Source organism: Talpa occidentalis, unplaced genomic scaffold (genome assembly GCF_014898055.3).
Source record: "Talpa occidentalis isolate TD23 unplaced genomic scaffold, MPIMG_talOcc4v2.1 talOcc4.17, whole genome shotgun sequence".
NCBI classification, from domain to species: domain Eukaryota; kingdom Metazoa; phylum Chordata; class Mammalia; order Eulipotyphla; family Talpidae; genus Talpa; species Talpa occidentalis.
The window spans coordinates 47,377,925-47,390,453 of NW_023601754.1; the positions used below are offsets into that span (position 1 = coordinate 47,377,925).

At 65.4% G+C, this 12,529-nt stretch overlaps 2 protein-coding genes across 3 annotated transcripts; one reads left to right on the plus strand and one right to left on the minus strand.

Annotated features, from left to right (window-relative positions):
- Nucleotides 1-259: 259 nt before the first annotated feature.
- GARIN5A (golgi associated RAB2 interactor 5A) lies at nucleotides 260-5,066 on the minus strand. Of its 2 annotated transcripts, XM_037517122.2 has the most exons (5): nucleotides 4,982-5,066; nucleotides 4,704-4,822; nucleotides 4,071-4,201; nucleotides 973-1,249; nucleotides 263-468 (listed from the first exon to the last, which is right to left on the minus strand). In XM_037517122.2, exons 1-5 carry the CDS (start codon nucleotides 5,037-5,039, stop codon nucleotides 412-414), a joined length of 642 nt encoding a protein of 213 aa, XP_037373019.1. In that variant the 5' UTR covers nucleotides 5,040-5,066; the 3' UTR covers nucleotides 263-411. The 2 variants fall into 2 exon arrangements, with proteins under 2 accessions (XP_037373017.1, XP_037373019.1); XM_037517120.2 differs by lacking the exon at nucleotides 4,982-5,066 and having other exon boundaries at nucleotides 260-468; nucleotides 4,704-4,931.
- Nucleotides 5,067-5,336: 270 nt separating this feature from the next.
- On the plus strand, nucleotides 5,337-9,436 carry EMC10 (ER membrane protein complex subunit 10). Its single transcript, XM_037517116.2, is given in 9 exon segments — nucleotides 5,337-5,479; nucleotides 6,358-6,427; nucleotides 6,991-7,100; nucleotides 8,084-8,188; nucleotides 8,397-8,578; nucleotides 8,664-8,757; nucleotides 9,139-9,148; nucleotides 9,151-9,224; nucleotides 9,399-9,436. Coding segments are annotated over 8 exon segments (759 nt in total). The 5' UTR covers nucleotides 5,337-5,365; the 3' UTR covers nucleotides 9,399-9,436.
- Nucleotides 9,437-12,529: the final 3,093 nt, after the last annotated feature.

Here is a 12,529-nt window from a genome sequence, read left to right on the forward strand (position 1 = left end):
ACCGCCCAGAGGGGCTCAGGCCTCCACCCAGAGGGGCTACTTTGGGGCCGCTGAGTTCCCTGGCAACCACCAAACCTTCCAGGTTAGGGTGGGGGGGAGGCAGGCAGCCTGCAGCTGCTGCTGGACCCAAGGTGGCACTGGAAGCACCGGGAGGGAGCTCGGCTCCAGGGCCCCATGGCGCTGAGGAAGCCAGACAGACAACTGGCGCCAAGTACCCCAGGAAAGCGCCCACAACCCCCACGGTGGCCTAACCAGAGGGCTCCCTTGGCAGGGGCAGTTGTGTCCAGTTGGGAGCTGTGGTTGCTGGTCCTTAAGCGGCTGATCTTTATTAACTTTAATAACTCATTTGTCCGCCTGGGGTGGGGTATTTGCTCTCTGGTCCGCAGTCGGCCTCAAGGGGTGCTGGGGAGGTCAGAGACCCCAGAGCTCAGAGGACTGAGGGTTGAGTCTTGCTTCCATGGTTTGAAGCTGGGTAGAGAGGGTCGTCTCAGGGGCTTTGACGGCACCAAGTGTGCAGTTTGGTGGGGGGTGGGGGGCTTTGTACTTACTGGGAAGAAGCGGGGTAGGGTATGTCAAAAAGAGCCCCTCCCCCGGGGTTCCAGGCACCCTGCCCTCCCTCAGACCTGACAGGGAACTGGGCATCTGGCCCAGCTGACCCCCGCTTAGGGCCTGGGCGTTCGCGCCCCAGATCCCAGTGCTGTAGGTCAAGGGGCAGAAGGTGGGGCGAGGGGGCGGCTGCACAATTAGGGAAGCTTAGCTAGCGCCTGAGCTAGCACAGCAGCCCCCACAGACTTTAAATCCGCTTATAGTACCCAAGATTCAGGGACCCTGGTCACCTCCGCTCTCAGGCGCAGGAGGTCCCCTGGCCTCCTCCCAGCTTTCTGGACTCGGGCCCTCCCAGCCCCTCCGCCCACCCCGAGCCAGGCCGCAGCCCCGCCCCCGCGCGCCGCCTCCCCGGGCCCCGGCGCTCACCTCCCGCGCAAACAGCTCCTCCGCGTCGTCCAGCTCCCCGTCCGGGTCCTCCCCGTCCTCCAGCGCCCAGTCGTCCTGCGTGAAGGGCACGGCTCCCTGCGCCGAGTGGAAGCGCAGGCGGTAGAGCAGCCGCACCCACTGGCCGAACTCGCGGTCGCGGGTCTCCGGCGCGGCCCGCAGCTGCAGGTAGAAAGCGCGGCCCGTGCGGAACTTGACCTTGAGCTGCCAGCGGCTTTCATCGTGGACGAAGAGCTGGACGAACTGCAAGGGGAACAGCCTGGCGGGCGGAAGGGGCGGCCTCAGGGTCTGACTCTCTGGCTCCCCCGCCGGGCGCCCTCGGGGTCCGGGTCACCCCCCCTCGGCCAGAAGAAACGCTTCCTTTCTTGGCCTCGGGTGACTTTTTTACTCTTCCCGACTTCCACCCACCCGGCTGCTCGCGTCCGCCGCGGGCCTCTCCCGAGCTCAGGCTCCAGGGCGCCGCTGCCTGCCTGCAGCTTGCATCTGGATGTTGGGTCGATGTCGGGCACACCTGAGCTCCCTGCGCCCCAAACCTTAGTGGCCCCGGCTCGGTCAACAATCTTGGTGTCGCATCCTGCCACTTGCGCTGCCAGTCCTGGCTCAGGTAAAGTGTACTCACCGTCCGCTCGCTACTGGGGGCCTCCAGCCCTCGGTCCCCCGGCTCCCCGCTGCCGCCCTCGCCCGTCTGTTCCCCGCGCAGCCGCTAGGGGGCGCGGGCTGACGCCTAAGTTAGCGCGAGGCGCTCCTGGGCTCGGGGAAAAACAAGGTCCTCAACTTGACCTCCAGGCCCGCCGCTGCCTCTGCTGCTTTCCTCGGGCCCTCCCCCTGCCCTTTCTGGCTGTTTCAGGGTGTCCCGGCAGGGCCCTCACCCTAAAGGATCTGCCCCATGTTCCCTTCCCACCCTCACCTCCAACCGGCCCCCTTCCTGTGGCTCCTGCCTCACTGGCCCCACCTGTTCCATAAACCTGTCAGTCCCGGTCCTACCTCCCGACCTTGGCACCGGCTTGTTCCCTCTCCCTGGAGTCTTCCTCCCTCACCTCCCCGCCCCCCGCGGCTGGGCTCCTTCAGCTCAGTCCCAGAGCCACCTTCTCAGGGAGGCCTCCCCAGCTGCTTTACAGCCACCTCCACCCTGGCAGATGGTGCCATGACCCTCCCTGTCACGTCTCCACAGACCTTCCCCGCGGGACCCACTGTCGTCTCTTCGGCCTGCTTCCCACTAGGCCGGTGGAGGCTTGGGCCTGCTTTCCTTCCCTGCTTGTCCCTGTACTAGCTGACATCTCGCAGGCACGCAACAGATGCTTGCCGAGAATGGGAAACGTCTTGGCTGCCTGTCTGATTCAAGAGTCAACCAACTCCAGGAGGAAACAATCCAGGGAGGGTGGGTAACCCAGGTCAGGGACACGCGGGAGGTGAGTCCAAGTCATCCATGGGCTTAACCCCAACAGGGCTTAGCAGTCCCCACTGGAAACCCATCTAGGGAGGCACTGCACACCCCCTGCCGGCCACACTGGCTATCACCCACCCCCTGCCGCGTCCCTCAGCCACATTGCAGGTGTTACCTTACCCCAAAGAAGAGTTTCAGCCGTTTCAGCACTTACTGTGCCCCATGTGGCTCCAACAAACTTGATAAACATATACCCCATCTATCCCCTTGGATAAACGGCAGCCTGAAGTGGAAGCTCCTCTTATCCCCCTGTCTCAGAGAGGTCACTTGAGGTGCAGGCGGTTAGGGAAGTTAGCCGAAGCCAGGATTTGAACCCAAGCTGTCTACACTGCACTGTCCTGGAGGCAGGCTGTGTGTCCAGGGGCCAGAGCTTGTTCAGTTTGAGTGTCTGTGAAAGGTGGCTGCATCCTGCTGACTGGAGGTGAACATGATCAGGAAGCCTGTGCCCCTTTTTAAAAGGGCAAACCCCCCACCACGTGCCAATGGCGAGGACTGGACACGGGGCCTGGGGTGGGTTGGAGGAGGCTGAGATCTGAAAGCAAATCCAGTCTTTTTACTTGGAGGGTATGTTAGCTTGGGGCAGGGGCGTGAGTGTGGTGAAGGGATTGTGGGGGTCAGAGCCATCCACCCTTCTGCACCGGCACTACATCCTTGCCCCCCCCCCCACAACTGCAGCCATGACTCCGCCAATAGTGGCTGAAGTGGGGGACACAATTAGCACCTAAAGGATAAGGAACTGGGAAGAGAAAATATCCAGGGGTCCAATAAGGTGCCAGAACCCAGCTTTGTAAAATGCTTTAAGCTTGGAGGGGTGGGGGTGGATAAGGCTGCAAGTGGCCTGAGGTACTCTGGGTGGGACCCGATCCAGCCACCACTTTTTGGATTTTGGAACTGCAGGTAAAGTGTGGGCCTGTGGGTGAGTCATGATGTGAGTGCTTCCCCCGCCTTTCCTTCCTCCTTTCTTTTCTCTCTCCCTCTTTTTGGCATTAATTGAAATGTGGTCCAAAAAGTGCAAAGGACCGGCAGGATGTCTCTGTCAACCTCTATGCATTTTGGTGTTTGCAGCTGCACTGGGAGGCGGGGTGGGGGTCGGGGGGTCGGGGATGGGAGAAAGGTGCAGTTTGTGTGTTTCATAACTTGAGGGGGGGGCACCTACATTACTTTTTCATGGGAAAATCAAACTCAAAGGCCTGAAGAATCAGTGTGGAGCGGGAGCCCAAGAACTGAGAGGCTGGCTATCATGAGAGCTGAGGTCCCAATTCAGTCCTCTACCCCTACCAGAACCCACTGTGGACTTGCCTCTCTGGACCTCAATTTATCTCTCTGGAAGATGGGGCTAAGGGTCCCACCACTTCACAGTCTGAGGGCTGTGCCCATGTGCGTGGCCCAGAGCAGGCAGGCAGGAGGCGCTGCAGTAATGGCCATTCTCCAGGGGTGAGCTCACTATCCTCCCATGTCTTTCTAGTCCCTGATTTCTGGCCCCTGGGAATTTCCCTGTCCTACTTCTCCTGGCTGCACAGCAGCCCAGAGTGGGCAGGCAGCCATCAAAGGCTCCTGGCCTGGGGGTTGTCTGGGTGCCAGGAGGGACTGGGGGGCCCAGCAGCCAGATCTGGGAAGGGAGATCTAGGGCAATCACCCAAAGAGCTGCAGGCGTCCGTTCTCCTTGGCGGGGCCCGCCAGCAGCAACAGGTCCGGGAGCTCCAGGGCTGGACTGGAGGCAGCCACCCCCATGGTGACCTTGTTGGCAACTTCTCCTAAACGGGTCACCTGGGTCCAAGGGTCAGAGGTTAGAGGCGGGGTGGAAGGGGCAAGGATTGGGTAGGGGTCACCGTCAGGTATCCCGGTAAGGCATCCCGGTAGGGTTAAGGGTGGGGAACCAAGAAAGTCAAAAATTGGGTGTGTGTGTGGGGGGGGGCGGTTAGAAATCCTGGGGTCAAAAGTTAAGAATAAAATAGATGTAAAGCCAGGAAAACCTGGCCAAAGGAATCAGAAGCCGGGATTCCTGGAAGTTAAAAATCAAGAGGTGGGCCTCCCCTGGTGGCGCAGCGGTTGAGCGCTGGGCTGTGAGGCTGCGGGCAGCCTCTGCCGCGCCGGTTCGTTCCCCAGCCACAGGCGAGGGTCCCACACACACACACACAAAAAATCAAGAGGTATTGGGGGGGGGTCAGTCCGGAGTCCCGAGAGATGGACGTTACTGGAGAGCGATCGAAGCAGGGGGAGCGGGGGTTCTCCAAATCAGGAGGCTGAGGAGGGCCCCGGGGCTCCACACCTGCACGAAGTTGCTCTCAAAGATGGGGAAGTCTCGCAGCTGGTCGAACTCGCCGCTCAGGAGGTGGCGCTGGAGCCGTCCGGGCCGGCCCGCGGGACAGGCGGGCACCAGGGGGCGGTCTAGAGAGGCGAAGTTCGGGGGTCCAGTCGAGGCGGCTGAGCCCAGGGAACAGCGCTCCGAAGAAAGGGGGTTCTGGGCCACCGGCCTCGGCATGGCCGGCCCCATCCCTCACCGGGTCCCTCACCGGGTCCACACCCGCCTCTCACCTGCCATCCCACCTGGTCCCGCCACGCCTGCTCGCGCGAGGGCCGGCTTCGGCGCGCGCCCCCGCTTCATCGCCACGCCCCACCCTTGGCGGGCGGGGGAGCGCGCCCCGGCAGAAAACGGGGGGGCGGGGCCGCGGCCTCTGTGATGCCACAACGCGGCGAACGGGGTTTGTCGCGTCACGGGGAGACGCACGCCCAGTGTGGTGACGTCATCAGGAGGCAGGGCCCGAGCCCGGATGAGGGCGGGCCTCAGGCCCGGGGGCCGGCGGGCGCCAGTGCGCAGGCTCGGGAATCCAGCGCAGGCGCAAGGGCGGCGGGGGGGGGGTGCACCTTTCTCCCGACGTGCTCCGCGCTCTCGGCTCGCACCTGCCGCTGGGCGGGCGGGGAAGGGCCGAGATGGCGGCTGCGGGCCCCGGGGCGACTCGGTTGCTCCTGCTCTTGCTCCTGGCGGCAGCCGCCCCCAGCCGCGCCCGAGGCAGTGGCTGCCGGTCCGGGGCCGCTGCGCGGGGGGTGAGTGCGCCTTGACTGCGAGGGGGCGGGGCCGAAGGAAATCTTGGGGCGCGGGCCTTAAGGTCGGTCAAGGTGGGATCGAGCGAGCGCCGGGCCGTGGCGGAAGAAGAGGTGAAGGGGCCGGGCAGGGCAGGCTGCGGGCGAGCACACGCACCAGGAGGCAGCCAGAGGCCAGTTAGGGAGGGTCAGTCGTGACCATGCCCGAGAGACGGGGCTCAGGGGCGTCTGGGGCGCTCTACGGTGAAAACAGGGCCCCCGAAGAAGGTTGGGGAACAGCCTCCAGGTCCCAGCGCTTGGCCACCGCTCCGTGAAGGTGCATGAGAAGGTGTGGCCGGCCGGAGCCTGGACACATCAGGCGTGCGGGGGCTTCTAGCCTGACTGTGCAGGAGACGGCCGGATTTCGAGCGGCCGATTGAAATCGGCGGGGACCGAGGTTGAGCGGGTGCGGGGGTGGACAGTGGAGGCTGCAGAAGTAGGAGAGGCTTGCAGAGCTGGAGAGACGGAAAGCGAGGAGAGTGGCCCGTGGCGGAACCCGGAGGCCGGGCGTCGTGGCTTTTGGGTGAAAACGAGGCCACTGGATATTAGCTTGGGAAGGAAGCGGGGTGCACCTAACCATGAATTTTAATGATGCAGGGCACGGAAAGTGACCTGGAAATAGTTGCCTTGGAAACGGAGTTAGGCCGATTTGCAGGCCCTGGTTTTCGGGAAAGCAGCCAGATGGGGCATTTTCATTAAAGCACATGCATGGATCCCCTTGGGGATATGAATATGAAAATAAAACTGCTTCCTCAAATTAGTCTGTCTGCTTCGGGGGTCTGTGGGTCCTGCTGTGCCAAGGGTTCTCATGGTCCTCACGGGGGCCCTCATCTCTCCTGCAGGCTGGGGATGGCCGAGAGGGTGAGGGCTGCAGCTCCGTGGGCTTGCTGTTGGAACACTCGTTTGAGATCGGTGAGTCCACACCGTTCTCTCCCGCACTCCTCACCAGCCTCCCGAGACCTGCACTGCTGGTTAGGTGCCCTGTGGCCATTAACGCCCACATTCTCACCATGGGGAAGCTGTTAGTGTCCAGCGGTTTTCCAGAAGAGGAAAATGAGGCTCAGGGCTTGTAAGGGAATGGCAGGGCCGGACCCACCCAAAGCGCAGCTCACAGTGCGGGCTCCCCGTGGTCCGACCCCAGGTCAGGCCCCAGACCCCCACACTTGTCACAAACATGGACAAGGCCAGCCCCCCTGAGCCTCTGCTCTCCGGAGGGCCTACCAGTCTGATACGCCCCGTGGTTGGCACTCGAGCTCTGCAGACCTTGACTTTTACATTTGGGGAAACTGAGGCTTAGCTTATGTGACTGGGCCCCTGAGCTCAGGAGCTGTCGGGTTCAGGCATTTGCTGCAGAGGCGGGTGAGGGTGCTCCCAATTTGCAGGTAGAAAAATGGGAGCTGGGGATGGAGAAGCGACCTGGTCGCTCCCTGCACTGAAGGGGGTGGTGGTGGCGGCTGAGCCCAGGCTCCCCACAGATGACAGCGCCCACTTCCGGAAGCGGGGCTCACTCCTCTGGAACCAGCAGGATGGCACCTTGTCCCTATCACAGCGGCAGCTTAATGAGGAGGAGCGGGGCCGGCTGCGGGTGAGGCGGGACCCTGGGGTGGGGTATTGGAGGTTGCTCCCTGGCCTGTTGCTTCCCTGCCTGATGTCCTCAAGCTCTGCAGGTCCGGGGGAACCCAGCTCCCTGCTGCCTTCCTCTCCCTGTTGTCGCCGCTCCAGGCTGCAGCTGCCTGTCAGTCTGTGTGCCCTGGAGCATGGCATGGCCTCGGGGCCTTTGCCTGTGTTCCCTGCCCGCACATGCTCTTCCCCCCTTCACCGTTCCCACCTGACTGGCTCCTCTTCATGATCTGGAGCCTTGGGATGAGATTTGCTTATGAAGAGAAAGTTCCCCAGGACAGCAGTGGCCACTTCTGAAGCCCTGATCCTAGCTCCTCACGCACCAGGGCTCTCCCGAGGGCCCCCTTCAGCCCCCTGCAGAGGCGGTGCAGCGAGAGGAGACGCTAGAGCCCAGTGGGGCTTTAGGCCACCAGCTGGAGGAGGGGGAAAGGAGGTGCCAAGGGAACAGCCACCTTGTAGGGAAACTTGCAAAAGCTGCTGGTCTCCTCCCATGTGCAGCCGGCTGCGGCTGGAGGGGGGCTGGGGCTTGGGCATTATCCTGGCAGCCCGGGCCCAGGGTCCTGTCCCTGTGGGAGGTGTCAGTGGGAGGTGTCAGGGCGGAAGCCGCCCCAGCAGCCTCCCTCCATGGGGCAGCAGCTTTCCCGATTCTCTGCCACAGCCACCCCCCGCAAATCTGCCGTCTGGCGCAGGCAGCAGGTGCACGGGGTCCAGGCTCTGAGCAGGGGCCCAGCGACTCCATGGCTGGGCGGGCGGGGCTCTGTCCTCCTGCTGTGGCCTCACCCACCAGCTGTGCTGCCCCGTGCGTGGGGTCCTGGGCAGAGACTGCTTGACCTGGCCGGGGGGGTGGAGGATGCTGGGTGCGTACCCTGGGCGAGCAGGGCCTTTGTGGCCTTTGTGGGGTTCGGAGCTGGTGGGGCGCCAGCCCTCTCACACCCTCCTGCTCTGCAGGATGTGGCAGCCCTGAATGGCCTGTACCGGGTCCGGGTGCCCCGACGGCCGGGGGCCCCTGAGGGCCCAGATGCTGGTGGCTACGTCTCCTCCTTTGTCCCCGCGGTGAGTCAGTGACAGGACGGGCCCGGCCTTGCTCCTCCGGCCTCCCCTGATCGCCCCTACCTTCCCGCGTAGACCTGGCCTGCCCTCGCGGGGTCCTGTGCCGTGGGCCAGCGGGGTGGTGGGTGCTGCGAGGGGAGGTGCAGGGCATCCCCCCGGGGCTGGAGGACGTGGGCTGGGCCTTGAACCCCTCACGCCCGCCCTCCCGCAGTGCTCCCTGGTGGAGTCGCACCTCTCGGACCAGCTGACCCTGCACGTGGACGTGGCAGGCAACGTGGTGGGCGTGTCGGTGGTGACGCACCCCGGGGGCTGCCGCGGCCACGAGGTGGAGGACGTGGACCTGGAGCTGTTCAACACCTCGGTGCAGCTGCAGCCGCCGCTCACGGCGCCGGGGTGAGGCGTCCTCCCCGCGGGGTCCTCCTTCCCCAGCCCCCGGGCCGGGCCCCGCCGCTCACCCTGTGTCCTCCCCGCCTGCCAGCCCCGAGACGGCGGCCTTCATCGAGCGCCTGGAGATGGAGCAGGCCCAGAAGGCCAAGAACCCGCAGGAGCAGAAGTCCTTCCTCGCCAAATACGTGAGTGGGCCAGCCGCGCGCCCGCGCCCCACCCCACCCGCGCCCCGCTCCCCTCTCCCCCCACAGGCGAGGCTGTGGCGCCCACCCCACCCCTGCCCGGGGTCCCGGGGCGACCAGGCGGGGCGGGCAGGGGCGGTGGGGGGGGCAGGCTGGACAGGAGGGGCAGCGGGGGCTGCAAGGGGACCCAGGCTCTGCAGCGGCCCGTGGGGCTCCTGGGCCGGCCCCCCAGGCCGGGCTTCCCTGGGCTGCCCAGGCGCTGGGCCGCGGAGGCGGAAAGCTGGGGCGCGCGTGTGCGGGGCTGGGCCCGAGCTGCAGGGACCCGAGCGGAGAGCCAGGGCCCCCTCGCCCGCCTGCCCCCTGACCTGCGCCCTCCCTCCTCAGTGGCACCTCATCCTGGGGGGGCCGTGTTGCTCACAGCCCTGCGTCCTGCCGCCCCGGGGCCCGCGCCGCCGCCACAGGAGGCCTGAGTGAGGACAGCCCCCCTGCGCCCCGCGCCCTCCCCCGTAGTGATGTAGGGGACCCGGCCCCCCTCCCGCAGCCTCCCTCGCGCCGGCCCTGCCCCGCCTCGGGCCGCCACTCACGTCCTCCTTTCTCCTCTCTGTCTGTCTGTCCGTCTGTCTGTCGCTCCGCGCGGCCTGCAGTGGATGTACATCATTCCCGTCGTGCTGTTCTTCATGATGTCCGGCGCGCAGGACGCGGGGGCCAGGGTGGGGGCGGGGGCGGCGGCGGGGGTGGTGGGGGCAGCGGCCGCTGAGGCCGGCGGTCAGCCCCTGCCCTTCCCCGCCGCCTGCCCGAGCGTCCGCTCCCCCGTCACCCCGGAGGACCCGCCAGCCCTCCTGCCTCCTGTGTCCATGAGGGGAGAGGCCCTCCTCAGAGGCCCCCCAGGCCCCGCCTCCCCCACCCCCCAGGTCAGAGGAGGGTGGCGGGGCCGGGCCTCTCCTGGCCCCCAACCAGGAGGCTGAGCCCAGTCTTGGGGCAGCCCTGACCTGTGTGTCTGCTCCCCTCGTCCCCTCCCCGGGAGTCCGGGAACAAGCCAAGTTCTCTGCAACCTCCTGCCTGTCTGTGGCCTCACCCGCCTGCCCCCCGCTGGCCAAGATGGCTCCCTGACTCCGCCGCTGGGTGCCCATGTCTGTCTGCCCTTGGGGGCCCCTGGGTCCCAGCCTGTGAGGCTCCGAGGGACCTTCCCATGGGGGAGGCGTGCACTTGGGCGATGAAGTGTCAGGTCACACAGACTAAACATTTGGGGGAGTCAAGGCGGGGGTGACAACAGAATCCTGCCCCGGCCTGGAGGCCTTTGCTGCTTAGACCTCCTTGGCCCGTCCTCCTCCTCAGCCCAGCCCCTGACCTCTGGGCCCATAAGGAGAGCCCCTGCCGGGAGCTGCCCACAGAGGGGACTGTCCTCAGGGTCCTGCCCCCCACCCCACCCCACGCCCTGCTTTGCCACCAGAGCTCCACTTCCTGGCACCGAGGAAATGCCCCTCTCCCAGCCTGGGGTTCCACACTGGCATTGGGGCGTCCTCAGCACAGAAGTTTATGATAAACGATTTTTAAAAAACACCTAAGGCTGATGTCGGTATTTTAAAGCCTCTTTTCTGCCCCAAATTGTGCACTGTAGCTCGGAACTTGTGGAAGCGATTCTGCGGGCCCCTTTAGGTGGTCAGAGACGCCTCCGTGAGGATGGGGGGGCAACGCTTAGCTGTCAGTCACCCACCTTTGCCCCCACCTTCCCCTCACAAACGTTGTGCAGCAACGAGGCAACACACTTGATTGGGCCCAGTTCCTTGGGGTTGGCTCCACGCAGGCTGCGGAAACCAAACTGCGTGTCCTTTCCTTCCCGTGGCGACCCCAGATGCACTTCCCAGGGCGGGGGGGGGGGGGGGGGTGGGGAACGGGCCACTTGGCCAGAATGACATGAAAACGCAAAGCAGGAGGTTGAAGTCGTCATACCGAGGAGCTCCAGAGCGTGGTGTTTACACTTTGACCAGGAGTAAACATTTTAATGTTCACAAAATGTGGCAAATCCTCCCCCCCAAAATAGCCACCCGCCCACCCCCGCATTCTGATACTTCCATGTTGGGACCCCTCCCCCGCCCCGGGCTGCCGTTCCATCGTCTGCCAGCAGGTGGCGATCGTCTCCCCCAGTCTGACTGAGGCCTCGGGCAGACCCTCGCTGTCCCTCTGGGTGGAGAGAAGCGTCCTGCAGGGGTGGGGGGCATTGTTGGTCATGGGAAAGGCCGGGGCTCCCTGGAATCCTGGGTCCGAGCAGAGGCTGGTCCTCGGCTGTGAAATGGGGATTGGGCCAGGTCCTCCCAGCGCCGGTGTGCTCCATGCTGCCCGGAGGAGACCTTGGAGGCTGGGAGAGGAGCGAACTGAGCAGGAAGCCAGGGCCCTTCTCAGGCTCAGACCAGAGCCTGGGGCAGCAGCGCCCGCCAGCCAGAGCCCTGCCCATCCCGGCCCTGCCACTTACGTGCTGGGGTCCAGCCACGCGCTCCCGCCACCTCCTTCCTGGGACCGCTTCCTCCAGGCAGTGTCCAGAGTTTGGGGCAGACAGACGAGAGAGAAAAGGGTGTCACCAAGGTCCCTGCACGCCTGCTCCCGGCTGGACAGCGTCCTGCCAAGGAGCTGGAGTGGGGGGCACCCACCTCCTGCCCAGGCCTGGAACCTCAGCCCCCAGAGGAGAAGGGGAGCTCAGCCCAGACCCATCCCGGGGTGGTGGGAGAGATGCGGGGAGGGGGGGGCGCTGGGCCTCCAGGACTGGAGGGGAGAGGGGGGACAGCAGGAGGTGTGGCAGGGTGGAAGGAGGGAGGGGGAGAGGAGAGGGAAGGAGAGCAGAGAGAGGAGGTCAGGAAGGAGGGAAGCCTGGAGGAGGAGGAGAGAGAAGGGGAGAGCAGCAGAGAGGAGGAGAACTGCTGAGGAGAGCTGCGGGCGAGGCAGGGAGCAGGGCTGGAGACTGGGGGGTGAGGCTGAGGGGCGGGAGGGAGACATGGCGGAGAAGAGCACAGGATTGAGGAGGCCGCCGCCCAGCCGGGTGTGCGGAAGGCAGCAGAGCAGAGGGCACGAGGCCAGAGGTTCAAGTGGAAGGGCCTACGGGGCTGGCGCCTGCGCCCTCCCCAGTGGGGGTTTATGGTGTCACCCCAGGGAGCTGGGGTCCAGATGGTGGGACTGACAGGAGGAGGCCCTGGGGAGGAGGGCCCTGGGGAGGAGGAGGCCCTGGAGAGGAGGGCCTTGGGGAGAAGGGCCTTGGGGAGGAGGCCCTAGGGAGGAGGCCCTGGGGAGGAGGACATGGGAGGAGGCCCTGGGGAGGAGGGCCTTGGGGAGGAGGCCCTGGGAGGAGGACATGGGAGGAGGCCTTGGGGAGGAGGGCCTTGGGGAGGAGGCCCTGGGGAGGAGGGCATGGGAGGAGGCCCTGGGGAGGAGGGCCTTGGGGAGGAGGCCCTGGGGAGGAGGCCCTGGGGAGGAGGACATGGGAAGAGGCCTTGGGGAGGAGGGCCTTGGGGAGGAGGCCCTGGGGAGGAGGGCATGGGAGGAGGCCCTGGGGAGGATGGCATGGAGGAGGCCCTGGGGAGCAGGCCCTGGGGAGGAGCCCCTGGGGAGGAGGCTGTTGGAAGGTGGGAGCAGATGGGTCCTACCCAGGGAAGGGGGGAAAGCGAGTGGGAGCACATCCTGGACGCCTCCCCTGCTTCGGTGTGCCCCCTGACAGACATGTGACCCCATGGGCTCGGGACAGCAAAGGACAGCTGGGACTGGAGAAGGCAGGGCCAGGGAGACAGAC